This window comes from Pelmatolapia mariae, linkage group LG20 (assembly GCF_036321145.2).
Source record: "Pelmatolapia mariae isolate MD_Pm_ZW linkage group LG20, Pm_UMD_F_2, whole genome shotgun sequence".
In the NCBI taxonomy this organism is placed as follows: Eukaryota; Metazoa; Chordata; class Actinopteri; order Cichliformes; family Cichlidae; genus Pelmatolapia; species Pelmatolapia mariae.
Window position 1 is genome coordinate 37,198,464 of NC_086244.1, and position 13,432 is coordinate 37,211,895.

Here is a 13,432-nt window from a genome sequence, read left to right on the forward strand (position 1 = left end):
CCAAGATATTAAAGGGTTAAATTGGACACACAGCAAAAGCTGCGTTTTAAACTTTCAAAGCTTCACGAACTTCATGCAGTTGAGGGTTAAAAATAGATTTTATATTTTTGCATTTTAATGTCAAGCAGTTTCTTAGTGTCTGTGATTATAAACACTAATGTTGTCACACTGTCATTTTAAAATAACACTTTATTGTAGAAATCAGTCTTTCCAAACCAACACTGCTTTCACTATTTAAGGCAGGTGTTTTGGTTCATCTTCATAGTATCACCATGTAAGTGTTCAAAGTCTCTCAATATAAATGTGATGCCCCTGAAAATAAAAGCCTTTTAATGTTTTGTAATCTGAATCTGAACACAATCCATATTCCCTTTGAAAGAGCTGAACAATGATAAATGTTTCAATAATATTTGTCTTAGACAGTTTAGTTAGCAGAACTCTCGAACCATTTCCTGACCACATAAATAACTTTCCCAGTTTCTATCTGCCCTTCCATGGCTCCCATGCGCTATTGGTTACCACTCAGCCCACAGCAGGATTGTGCCCACAAATAAAATGTTTGTAGATGCTGGATGACAGACTACGAGGAAACCACTGCTGTAATACTGATGATTTGATGTGGCTACACTGTGGTTAGGCCTGTAATATAAAAGGTCACATCACCACAGAGTGATGCCCCAGTACTTTACCACCAAGTGATTCCCGCTCAGTGGTACTTAAAAGAAGTGGCCGAGCAAAAAGAAGAATAATGTGCAATAAGATTTAGTAGATTGTTTTCCATCCATGTTTTCCATCCATGTTACAGTATATAATATGTTATATGACCAACAGTGCAATATAATGGTCTAATGCAATGGTTATTTACTAGCTGTGATGCTTTTCATCATTGTCAAAACTGAAATTCCACATTCCCATTCAAAGCTGCCACTCAGAGTCAGAGAAAATTCAAACAGTATGAAACAATGTCAGACTGCATAATGGGGACATAGCAAAGCTGTTCAGATTGAATGTTAGACTATTAGCTGACCAACTCCAGCATTCAGTGGTTAGTGGTTAGAAGCTGGCAGACTCTATGTTTTAGTAGTATGCATCCTCTAGTGTTTGTGTTCCTCGATCTCAGTCAAACCTCAGTCTGGTTTCTCATGTGGAACAATTACATCTGCTAGTCTTTTGCAGTTATGACTTAAGGCTTGTGTGTTACAACACAAATGTAGTTCTGTTATATCAGATTACTTTCTTAAAGAATCCAAAACGCCTGAGGTCCGTTTTCAACTTCGGGGTGTCTGTGCTTTACATAACCCAGGGACCGGTGGTTATGCTCCTCTGAATGCAGTCGTGTTGTGTCAAATCACTGCAAACATGAGTCCAAATCTGCCTGAGGTCCCATTTCCACACTGTGGCGTCTCTGCATGCCCAGAGGCTCAGTGAGCACTGGTTATCATTTTATGTGTTGCCACGCTTTTATACTTTCAAGATATTTTCAGAGCTTCCAATAGAAATTCATTCTTCCATGTCAGAGGAAATTTTATAAAGGTGGACAACTAAATAAATATAAGATCCACTGCATTCTTTCATTTATACTAGCTTAAAGGTATAGTACTCATATACATATCCTAATATAGTTCATCTGAGGCAAAACTCCTGAACTTACTGAAGTCTGTTCTATGAAGCACGTAAGGTCCCAGTCACACAGGTGTAGAGACCAGTCGTGACCATCTGGCAACTACCAGTTGCTAGGGTAAAATCTCTTTTCCCAGAACGATTGGCAGGTGGTTACTGGCAATTGCTATGAATTAATGGCTAAAGCCCAATTCACTCAGGCTTAGAGACCAGACTCTAAGTGACTCCACGGGAAGTGCAACTTGCAACTGATTTCACCTAGCAACAACCAGCAACCACTTGCCAACCAGTTGGGGAATATAGTTTTCCCTAACAGCAAGACTTTCCCAGCTTGTCGCCAAACTCTCTCTAGGCCGGTGCGACAGAGGCCTATGGTGGAATATAAGTCATGGAACAATCGGTCCAATATTGGTCCACTGCTTTACATACAGCTGGTTATACCAGTTTCGTGGCTTTGTTGATGTTTTCCTTTCTGAGGAACTCATCAAGCTCAGTGTATGCAGATTCCCTAACACTCTCTCCTAACTCCAAGACGAGTTGGGTTAAAGTTTCACTTAAGTTCTCGTCACTATCAGTGCCTTTACTAATAAAGCTACACATGGAAACATAGAAACATATATACACATTAGCCTCTACAAGATACTGCTACACCATTGTGGTTGCAAATTGTTCAGAATTGGTGCATAAGCTGCTGTGATTTGCTCTATCTCTAACCCCCTCTGCGTCTCTTACTCAAGTCCATACTCTAGTACTGTGAATGTCTGTCCACCTTCACTTTAGGTGTTATTACATATAAAAGCTGTATTTTAGAGGAATTCAGACAAACAGATAGAAAATTCTGGGGGAACACCACTTTCTTGGATACTATTAGTTAAAATTATGTTCCCATGCAAGGTTTTTGCCATGGCCATTATGACCATTATGTGTGTTTACGGTGTCATAGTATATGGCCCCATAGTCATCACTGGTCCCTTTCTGAATACCACCCCCACATAATGGTGGAAATCCCTTTAAAAGCACTCTTCTTTCTTTCTCTCTGTTGCTTCTCTGTCTGTGGCCCTGCCAGTGTTTATATCCCAGGGCTGGGTGGCTAGCTGATATTGTGTTTTGTGGTATCATAGCTCCATTCTTCCAAAACCATCTGAAGGCCCATTTCCACACCCCGACATCTGTTGTCCATATCATACCCTGGAGCTTGATGGCTACTCACTCTGGTCAGTGTTTACCAGCTCTCGTGTTTGTGGAACCAAAGTGCCGAGGCTCCGCTGGCGCCTGAGGTTCCAGCATGAGTAAGCTTCCAAATAGTAAGCAGCGAGAAGATTCTCTTTCTTACTCCCTCAGTTTACTTTTTTTTTCTTTCTCGCAGCATGTAAAGGATTCATTTACAAACCCAAACATGCAATCATCCCGTTTCTGGTCATCATAAAGATGCATTCTGTCAATGCAATGTTTATTTCTCTTAAACACGGGATCTCAGTTGCAATAAATGTATGTTTTTTGGTGATGGTGTGTTTACGCATTGTGAATATGTCTCTTTATATTATAGAATAACACTGCCAATGGTATTGTGATTTTCCCTTTGGTTCCAAAGTGTGGCTTGCCTGCTTATCTTTCATCTGTTAGCTTTAATTTAAAAGAGTCAATAGGTAATTAGATTAGCTTAAAAAAAATGATGAAAGGCTTTTAAAATGTTGGGGGAAAGCCAGAATGTGATAAGTTGAAAATCATATGCAAAACTTTAAATGTTTCTAGTTAAAAAAAACCAGTATGTCAGATTTTAAAACTACGAGATCGACACAAGCAACACATGTTAAAAAGCTGCATCATCTCATATAACAGCTATATGTACGTTTTTGGGAACTGTGGACACCAACCGTGGTAGTTTTAGACATGGAATGTATTTTTACATTCTTTCTTTGTGTAGGACATCAGCTCAGCTGCTCACCAGTTCAAGGCGCCCCATGTGTTATTTTTTATTTCATAATATGGAATGGATTTTATGTGGTGACAGGTCACAGGCACACAGGTTTGGCAGCGTCTTCAGGAAATAAGCCAGGCGTTTCCTGAACAAGATGTCTGGATGACAACATGTATTTTTTCAAATCCTGTAAATGTTGTGGAGCCCTCATGTTTACACTAATGCATTGCTATACCACTGAAATTTCACTTTTGAGTGGAAGATGACCACAGGCCAGTTTCCCACATCACCTCAGCTCATATTAAACAAGAAGCGTTCCAGGACTGCGGACCACTGCTAAGGCAACTCACTCTCTGGGTGTTGTTTAATGCAAGCCCTGAACAATTTAGTAACTTTAAGTGTACAGAATGTGAAAGAATTCCCTGCATCAATAATTGGAATGCTACCCTTGAGCAAGGCATTTAAACTCCAGCTGTTCTGCCTTTGATTTTCATTTGCTGATTTTTTTCTTTCTTTCTGAAGAACGGTACGAGAAAGGATTTAGATCTCAGTTGATTTGCTCCATGTAAACATTTAGAATTAAATCTTAAGTGTCTGGGAAGACAAATTGTTCACCCCCCACGCTGCTAAAATCTCCATTTGTCAAGGTCTGTTGTCGGTTACTGTCTGTAGTATAATAATGCCGTGCAGCCATGACGTACCCTGAGTTTGCTTTTCCACACCGCGCTATGTGCTCAGCCAAGCACTGCAGGAGAACGGGGCAATGGACAGATTACACATAATTACCTCGTGATGCTTGTTAGGGATTAGGTTTGCGTGTGCGTGCCTGCTACTGATGTGTGTGAGTGTGTGTGTCGGTGACAACTGCCGTCCATCAGTCACCATATTTGTTTTGTCACACCACACCTGTCCCCGTTACGCGCCATAATCTGGCTAGATAAATCACATTACGGTTCGTCTACGCAACTGAGCACTACACTGCCGCAGCCCCGTGGACGGAGCCAAGCCGCCATAATAAGTTTCAATTAAGCAGAGATGATGCTGGTTTGCTTCTGTATACCGGTGTTTATGGGTTTTATGCCCTCTCTTTAACAAATTTTCTGTGCTTTTCAAAGCCAAGAGGGTGATTCTTCTTCATCAAAACTAAATTCACAGATGTGGATGACTCAGTTTAAAGTGTGCACATATTTGTGGGGGGGTTTTCATATCCATTTATGCCCTGATGTTGTCTTAGAGGACCATATTGGGGACAAATGTAAATGTAGAATGGAGAGAAACAAAAAAAAAATCACTTCATCCTTTCTGATATCTGTCCCCCATTGTCTTGTCTGCGCAGTTATTCCCTGAGACGGGGCCTCGACAAGGCGGAACCAGGGTGACCATCTGGGGGGAAAACCTGGGTCTGCAATTCAGAGACATCCAGACGGGCGTCAAATTGGGGAAGGTGCCCTGTGTTCCCATTGAAGATGAGTACGTGAGTGCCGAAAGGTAAGTTGAGAGGCAGAATGCACGCACACAGTAACCATGCATGCGCAATCAGGCAAAAATAGGTGTAAAAAGGCATACATGTACACTATATTGCCAAAAGTATTCATGACCATAGTGTAAAATCAAGCACCAGGCATGCAGACTGCTTCTACAAACATGTGTGAAAGAATGGGTCGCTCTCAGGAGCTCAGTGAGTTCCAGCGTAGTACCATGAGGGAATGGCACCTGTGCAACAAGTCCAGTCGTCAAATTTCTTCATTACTAACATATTCCAGCTGTTAGTGGTAGTATAACAAAGTGGATGTGACTGAGAATGACAGCAACTTAGCCACGAAGTGCTAGGTCAGGTAAAATCACAGAGCAGAGGCAGCAGATGCTGAGGAATGGAGGTTGCAAACTTTCTGCAGAGTCAATCACTACAGACCTCCAAACTTCATGTGGCCTTCAGATCAGCTCAGGAACAGCGCACAGAGAGCTTCATGGAGTGGGTTTCCATGGCTGTGCAGCAAGCAAAGCATCAGATGCAGTGGTGTAAAGCACGGCACCACTGAACTCTAGAGCACTGGCGACATGATGAATCACGCTTCTCTGTCTGGCAATCTGATGGATGATTCTGGGTTTGGTGGATGCCAGGAGAACAGTACTTGTCTGACTGCATTGTAGCAAGTGTAGAGTTTGATGGAGGGGGGGTTAAATTATGATGTGGGTTTGTTTTTCAGGAGTTAGGCTCTTCTCCTTAGTTCCAGTGAAAGGAACGCTTCATGCTTCAGCATACCAAGACATTTTGGACAATTTGATGCTCCCAACTTTGTGAGAACAGTTTGGGGATGGCCCTTTCTTGTTCCGACATGACTGCTGCCAGTGCAAAAAGCAAAGGCCATAAAAACATGGATGAGCGAGTTTAGTGTGGAAGAACGTGACTGGCCTGCACAGACTCCTGACCTCAACTCAATGTAACATTTTTGGGATAAATTAGAGCGGAGACTGCAAGCCTTCCCAGACAACACAAAGCTGCTATAGCTGCAAATGGTGGGACAACATCATATTAAACCCTGTGGATTAAGAATGGAGTGTAGCTCAAGTTCATATGTGTGCAGTGAATACTTTTGGCAATATAGTGCATCTAAGGTCACAAAGCCTACAAAGACAGATCAATACATTTGCAGCATGCGGACGACCTAAATGCCTCTCTCACAGAATCAAACATAATTCCAAGGACACGCACAAAGAGGAAGCTGCAGCTTGTGCCTCTCTGATCCTGCCCAATCAAAGGACAGGAAAAAATGTCAACCAGAACACATTTGTGTATAGGTGCATCCGCGTTCAGCAGCTGAAAAGATAGTGACATCAGGCTTTCTTTTTTTTGTGCGTTTGTAAATTCCATCTGTCGTTCCTCTCCATTACTCTCTACATATGCTCTTTCCTTTATTTTTCTCATCCCTCTATACTGACATTTACTCCTCTGCAGGGTCCTACACGGCTGAGGAATTGAGTTCACGCAGATCAAACAATCTCTCTGAAGTGCAGTTAGTTGGGAAATGATGCATGTTGAGATAGAGGGCATCTCTATTCAAATATTACACACACATCAGTTATTCTACATATTATTCCTGACATCTCTGCACCACTCCCTAGTCAGATACATTTTTCCCTTTTTTTAACTGTCTTTCACCACTCCTGAACTGTAGATTGAGATCTATTGTCTGAAGCATTTTGGTGTCTGCATAAAGCCTACTGTGACCATGTGACTGACCATTCACTTGTTTTTGCACTGCACTGCACTACATACTGTGAATATGTGACAAAATGAGGAATAAAGAAGCATCTGCTTCAACTTCTCTCTCTGTGCACAGAATAGTGTGTCTGCTGAACGACGCAACTGGCTACAGGGTCCAAGAGGCTCAGGTGGAGGTGTGTGTGAGAGACTGCGTCAACGACTACAGAGCCCTGTCGCCGCGGCCGTTCACCTTTGTGGTAAGGATCCCGGCGAGGAGACTTCAATAACTCTTTTGTTACGTTAGCTGCTCCATGAGGGCCGTGACAAGTTAAGAGATGCTCCCACTGCTGAAACACAATTAAATAGTGGACTAAATTATAACTAAGTTGATAAAAAGCAGAATATTTATATTGAATTTTTTCCCCTCTCTTCTTTGCAGACTCCCTTTTTCACACGTATCCAGCCGTCCCAGGGGCCCATTTCAGGGGGAACTCGTGTCACCATCGAGGGGAGCTACCTCAACGCAGGCAGCTACGTGTCTGTCAGCATAGGACCGCTGCCATGCCAGTTCAAAAAGTAAGACTCCTTTTTTTATTGTTGCTATAAATTTAAAATGTATTAAACTAACCCCCTAAGGAAAACTAAGTGATGCTTAACGTGGTAAAAATAAATTTACACTCAGAGCTGAAAATGCTGAGGATGATGGGAAAAACAAACAGATAAAGCTTAAAGGAAATATGTGCATAAATAAGGATTCTCTGTCTGAAGATTTGTTTTCTGGTGTATTGCAAAAGAAAAAAAATAGCATTATCATAAAGATATTACATGCACGTGCAAACATGTAACCAGTATGTCAGACTGGGTTTATTTCTGTGTGTGTGTGTGGGGGGGGGCTCATGACTGTTTGTCTTAAGCGTGTGTGCATGCTTGTTGCTCGCAGACACTCAGCACCTCTTTGTCTGCGCTCACGCAGGCTTTCCTTAATCTACTGCATGGAGAGAGAAAAAAACGTCCAAACTATCACCACAGTTGCTTGCATGTCAAATGCATGGATTAGCCTCAAATAGCTAATCTCTATTGAAGCGAGCGTACGCTAGCTTTGATGTCACACCAGTCGTTTCCGTCCTCACGGTAATCCCGCAGACTCCACTTCACTGCGACTGTTTGCTCACCTCAACTCTGTCTTTATCTGTCACACCCTAACTGTGGGACCGTGTTTGTGGCATCTTGTGAAGATTGCTGGGGCATGGGTTCTTTCTGAATGGGGTTGCTATGGTTACAGGCCAGGGGGACTCAGGAGACTGGATATCGTAGATTCTCTATCCTTTTTTTTCTTTTTCCTCACACTCTCTCCCTCCCTGTGTGGCTGCTGAGATATAAAGAGGCACAATAGATTCTGCAACACCAAATTGAAGTGCGCTCACATACTTTCATATACACATGTACTGTACTGTACCAAAGCAGCCACCGCTCAACTGTGCTAAATACATATTAGATAACGTATCTACTGAGGACTGCACGAGACTGCAATCCAAAATGTTATTTTGGCTTTAACCTCCTAGGACCTGGCGTCCACATATGTGGACATCACATTTTGGGTTATTTAGACCAAAATGCTCAATTTTGCTCTACCAGGGCCTGATATCCACTTACGAGGACATTATACTGCTACTGTTCTTTTAAAATTTTAAACGAATATCCTCATATGTGGCTCTGATTTTTCTTAGAAACAAAAATTAGGTAAAAAAAAAAAAATCTGGTAATTCTTTGTTTTTACATTCATCACATCCCAATCAGCCCAAATATCAAAGAGAAATTAAAAATGCATGCCGTGGAAGAGTTCGGGTCTTAGGAGGTTAAAATAATATTTTGGATTGTAGTGTTTGTCACTGGTACTATTGATTGTTGAGATAATTTTTTTAAATATAAAAAAAGTAGGTGCTTTAGTTAGTCTTAAACATAATAATAATCGTAATCTTGTAATAATCTAGTAATAATAATCTAAATCTGGGTATATCATCTGGATGAGGGAGGTGGTTGATCAGATTGCACCCAAGTACAAGTGCAGTCCACACAGAAGGAAGAAAAAAATTCCCTCAGAATGGAGGCATTATCTGTGCTATCGTTTCCCTTGTCGCTTGAAATCAACTGCACTTCCACGAGCCACAAGATCTGATTGTATTTCCAACAGGACTAAAATAAAGCAGTGTAAATACCAAGGGTAAGGACTCACAGAGTCGTTACCCAAATGCTGTCTTCAGAATGGCTGTATATAAAGGATGGACATACATAACATCACCGAATTTTGTAGTCATGTAGACAGTTTGAAACGTCAGTTGTAGTTTTTTGGGGGGTTTTAAATGAAAAATGAGAATATTTAACGGCTCGGTCATATTAAAGTAAAAATAGGACAGCAGCCTCCTTCTGACTATGAATAATCCAGCATATAGTGACAAATCTCACTTTCAGCTATTTATTTTGTCATGCCAACAAACATGCCAACATTTTGGCCTTCTTGTTATGCTTTCATGTTTGCTGGCATGACAAAGTAATTTGGGGAAACTAAGAAGTTTTGTGCTACTGCTGCTTATTGACTTGGGTAATTGACCCTGGAGTTTTGGTGTGCCACTACCGATAAATGTACCGGGAAGGCAGGTCCTTTTAAGACACTGGACTAAGAAAAATCCTTTGTTGCCTGGTAATTGCATTGATTTCTTTTTTTTATTCTGATTTTTTTTCATTTGGTGATTGGCTGCAAGTAGCTGCGGCAACCAGCTGATCAGCTGAGTGTGCAACACCTTTAACAGCACCTGACTGCGAGTGCTCATAGATCTGGTCCCAGTCTTTGGAGCAGCTGTTCTAAGTTAGCAAGAACACAAGTTCATTGCACAAGTTTGGAATAATTTTGTTTACAGCCACTGTTTATCCTATAGTGTAAATGTATCCTAAATAAGAGGGTGGAGTGCTAAGTTAGCTAACATTAGCAAGCTACATACAGAACATATGAATAAAACACTAGAATTAGACACACTACAAAGTTTTCGACTGGGCTGTTAAAATAATAGACCACATCCTATGCCATGTTATTAGTTAAATAACTGCTCCAACAATACAAACACCTCAGATTAAGTGAGGTGAGGCCTAGCAGACAGTTAGCAGCTATAGCCAGACTCTTTCAGCAACCACTTATAACTCAGCCTGCCCACTCAGTCTGTTATTTGTATGGGGGTGGGGGGTGGGGGTGGGTTATTTGTATTAAAGTTATACTTTAATACAAATAACCCACCCCACCAACCATGCAGTCTTTAGCAAATCAGCTAAAGAGACAAAGATTTTTATTCTATCCAGACTGTAGTTATTTAATTTCTGCTGTTAAGTTAGGCATTTTTGTAATGTGACTCTATGTGGATTGACCTGCTTTTTGAGCTTTTCTCAAGTGGCCATTCTCAAAGGAGCTGTCGTTTTTGACACTTAAGTGTTATCTTTTTTTTTAGCCCTGTAGGTTGCCACTTGATAGACTGACATAACAGTCTTTAATCCCAGTTGTGTAAGTGGCGACAGACAGTTCCAACTATACATTTGCTCTGTCTTGGCCTCACACATGAAAGCTCCAGTTGTGAACTCTGATTCGTATGTTGCAGGAGGCCGTCAAGCTGATCAAACAGCAGGACTTGGCTTATTTTGTGAGCTGAAGTGCTCTAGTTATAAGCAGAATGATCTAATCAGGCAGTTTATAAGATGAGTTAAAGAGCATGAGATTAATTGGCTTCACAGGACAGACATTGGTAATTACAAGAAAAAGTCATTTAATATGTCATCTCTTCTGCTCGAGCCTCGATATGAAATAAATGTCCTGGCACAAGAAAGAAATCATTGCCTCTTTATTATTACAATTCTTTATTCTATAATTCTGAGTGATTAGGCACTTCTACCTCCTTGCTAGGGTGCTGCTAAGATTTTTCCTCTGTTAGATGTGAATACTTTCCTTCTCAAACCTAATTTTACTTCTCTTTTATTCCCTCTATATGTGTTCTTGTCCAATAATTCTTTATTAATTAGAAAATTCCTGCAATCGGAAACTTTATTCTGTCAGAAGAAGGGTTGCCACCTTTTCTGGTGAAATAGGTTTTATCTTTTCAGAGCCTGACAAATGGAAATGTGAAAATACAGCCCTTGATTTGAGCATGTTGACATTAGTTATATAATTTGCTCTCTACTTTGCTGAGACGTGTCCTTGGGCTGGAATCGATTTCCGTCAGCTTTTCCTCCTTCTGTCCGTCCAGGAGGAATGCCCGTGAGATAGTATGCGTTACACCAGCTGGACTGGCCTCGGGCAGTGCCCCAGTCTTGGTGGACATCGATGACGCAGAGCTCAGAAACCCAGAAGTCAAGTTTAACTACACAGAAGACCCCACTGTTCTGAAGATTGAACCTGACTGGAGCATTGCCAGGTAAGCTAATGTGTTGTGTTTGTAAGTTTACAATTTGAGTAAGCAGCATTTTCTTTCAAGGGATAGAAACAAAGATGTTGCTCCTAGAATATATCCAAGTGGTTCTGAAGAGGTCCTGTGGGCACCTTAATAATAAAACTGGACCTAAATATTTTTTCATGCTGGACTTTTGTCTAGTTCAGATCCCGAATAAACGTGGGCTGGATAATCTCAGCAGCTAGCAGCTGAAAGAAATTACATTTTGGCTTTTTGCACTACTCCTGTGCTCCAGAAGCATCGCGCTGGCAAATTCGAGGAAGTGTTCTCGAAGCAGTCGGAGCAGACTTAAATGCAGGATGAGAGCTCTGACAGCTAGTTTAGATGGAGGTAAATTGACGGTGCCTCCGGAGGTTTTTCATCTGGCTAGAGCGAGGCGTTTTCAGCAGAGGAAATGAGCAGCAGCAGAGGCAGCGGCAGCACGGTTTATCTAAAAACAGAAGAGTTTAAGCTCATCGTGTAAAGCGGGTCATTAATGGCTTGATTTTGATTGGTTGATTGAAGTGGCGTCTAATATTGATCCGCTAACGATGAGTGAGAAGTAATGCAAACGATGCGCAGATTTCCACAGCCTTTCACACAGCGGCTAAATAAATAAAGACTCTGCTCCACTACTCGGCGCTGAACATGACAGCAGCATCGCTGGGGAAGACGCACACAAGCAAACCATTTCACATTAAAGTAGATTTACTGTCAAACGGGGCAGACACATGCACTTATTGGGCTTTATGATGGATACTTAGGCTAGTAGAAACAACTCACTCTCACCCTTGTGGTTTTTCCGGAGCTCCATTACAGCTAAGATTTATTTCTCTGTGGGAGGTTGTTTGAGTTTGGTGTTACTTGGACTAATCGCAGGTTTTTAATCCTATGTGGGAAGCATATTGTGCCGATTTTTATCGCCAGCCGAAATACACACTGATGAATGGCACCTACTGGGTTTTTGTGCGGTTTAACTCTGAGAGCTGTGTGGTTAAAAACGGTCAGTTAAAAATAACCTGTGATTTGGCTGTGGTTAAACTTTATAAGGTAGTACTTTATTTCCTTTCACATATCCTGTCAAAGCCCCGTTCCTTTATGTCCATCCAGTGCTGAGCAACATTTTCTCATTCTCTTTGATCGAAATTCATTTCGATATTTAAATAGGCAGCAGTGATGCCTTTTTTCTTTTTTTACCCCTTATTTTTTTTACCTGTTCTTGCCTCTTGCTCCTTCTGTGCTCCTCCCTTCCTACCCTGTTGTTACTCATCAGCAGATTGTAGGAGATAGATGCAGAGCTTGTTAGAGAAAAGTGTTGATGAATCCTGCCCGGTTCCCTTTTGCCCAGTAGGGCCAGCCAAGGAAGCAGCTGAGGCCCAATCACTGCCCTTCCCACCCACTGCGAGGGTGCCTCTGTGAATGTGTGTGTAAAAGCTCAAAACGGGGGTTCTGCTTCAGCAAGCTCACTCAGGAGTGATGATCCCACGCAAACAAGAGCCGTGCGCGCACACATACACACAGACGCCCCACTGATTCCCAGAGTCCCTGATGTTTGGCCCCAGATCCCTCCTCCATCTGGTTCAGAAATCCACAAAACAACTCATGCACCTCGGAAACAGCAAGCAAACTGTGATAGACAAAAGTGCGTGTGGCGCTTCCAACCAGTAGGAGCTTTAATTTGACTGATGAATTTCAGCCAGCGATCGGCGTCACGTGTCGCTTTAGGTAGAAAGTAAAAAGAACCAGTAAGATGTGATAGTATATCCGTTCGTATCTGCCTTATTGTCTGCCTTTGTGCGGCTACATGCACGCCTGGGGAGCATTATCATTGTGCTTGGGAGATGATAGCGAGAGTGGATAAAAGAAAGTGAAAAGAGAAAGAGAGCAGGGGTGCAGAGAGAGAGTGCATTACCATTGTGCTTGGCTGATGATATTCCATTTAGGACAAAGACAGAGCACTTCAAAAATAAATCAATGAGGAGTACTCATCTGGGATAGTGGGGGAGATTTATTTGGGTAGTGGTAGAGGTTAGAGAAGCAATTTTGGAACAAAATATTCAGATTTCTTTCTCAAACAGAGAGTAAATACAGCAGATGGCTCGGAGGCTTGCCACTCCTTCATTGAGTACTGCCAGTGTGCCTTTGAGCAAAGCTGATTAGCACTTCTACTCCAATATAGCTGCTTCATGGTAACTGTGAAAAGTGGTAGCTGTCAAGGCTAAA

At 41.8% G+C, this 13,432-nt stretch overlaps 1 protein-coding gene across 3 annotated transcripts in view; it reads left to right on the plus strand.

Moving 5' to 3' along the window:
- The window catches only part of LOC134617951 (plexin-A1-like), a 307,268-nt gene that overhangs the window by 226,146 nt on the left and 67,690 nt on the right, over positions 1 to 13,432 (plus strand). For all 3 annotated transcript variants that reach the window (XM_063463038.1, XM_063463040.1, XM_063463039.1), the window contains exons 13-16: positions 4,875 to 5,026; positions 6,880 to 7,000; positions 7,183 to 7,319; positions 11,027 to 11,194. In XM_063463038.1, the coding sequence (XP_063319108.1) occupies positions 4,875 to 5,026; positions 6,880 to 7,000; positions 7,183 to 7,319; positions 11,027 to 11,194 (578 nt within the window). The remainder of the gene's footprint in view (positions 1 to 4,874; positions 5,027 to 6,879; positions 7,001 to 7,182; positions 7,320 to 11,026; positions 11,195 to 13,432) is intronic.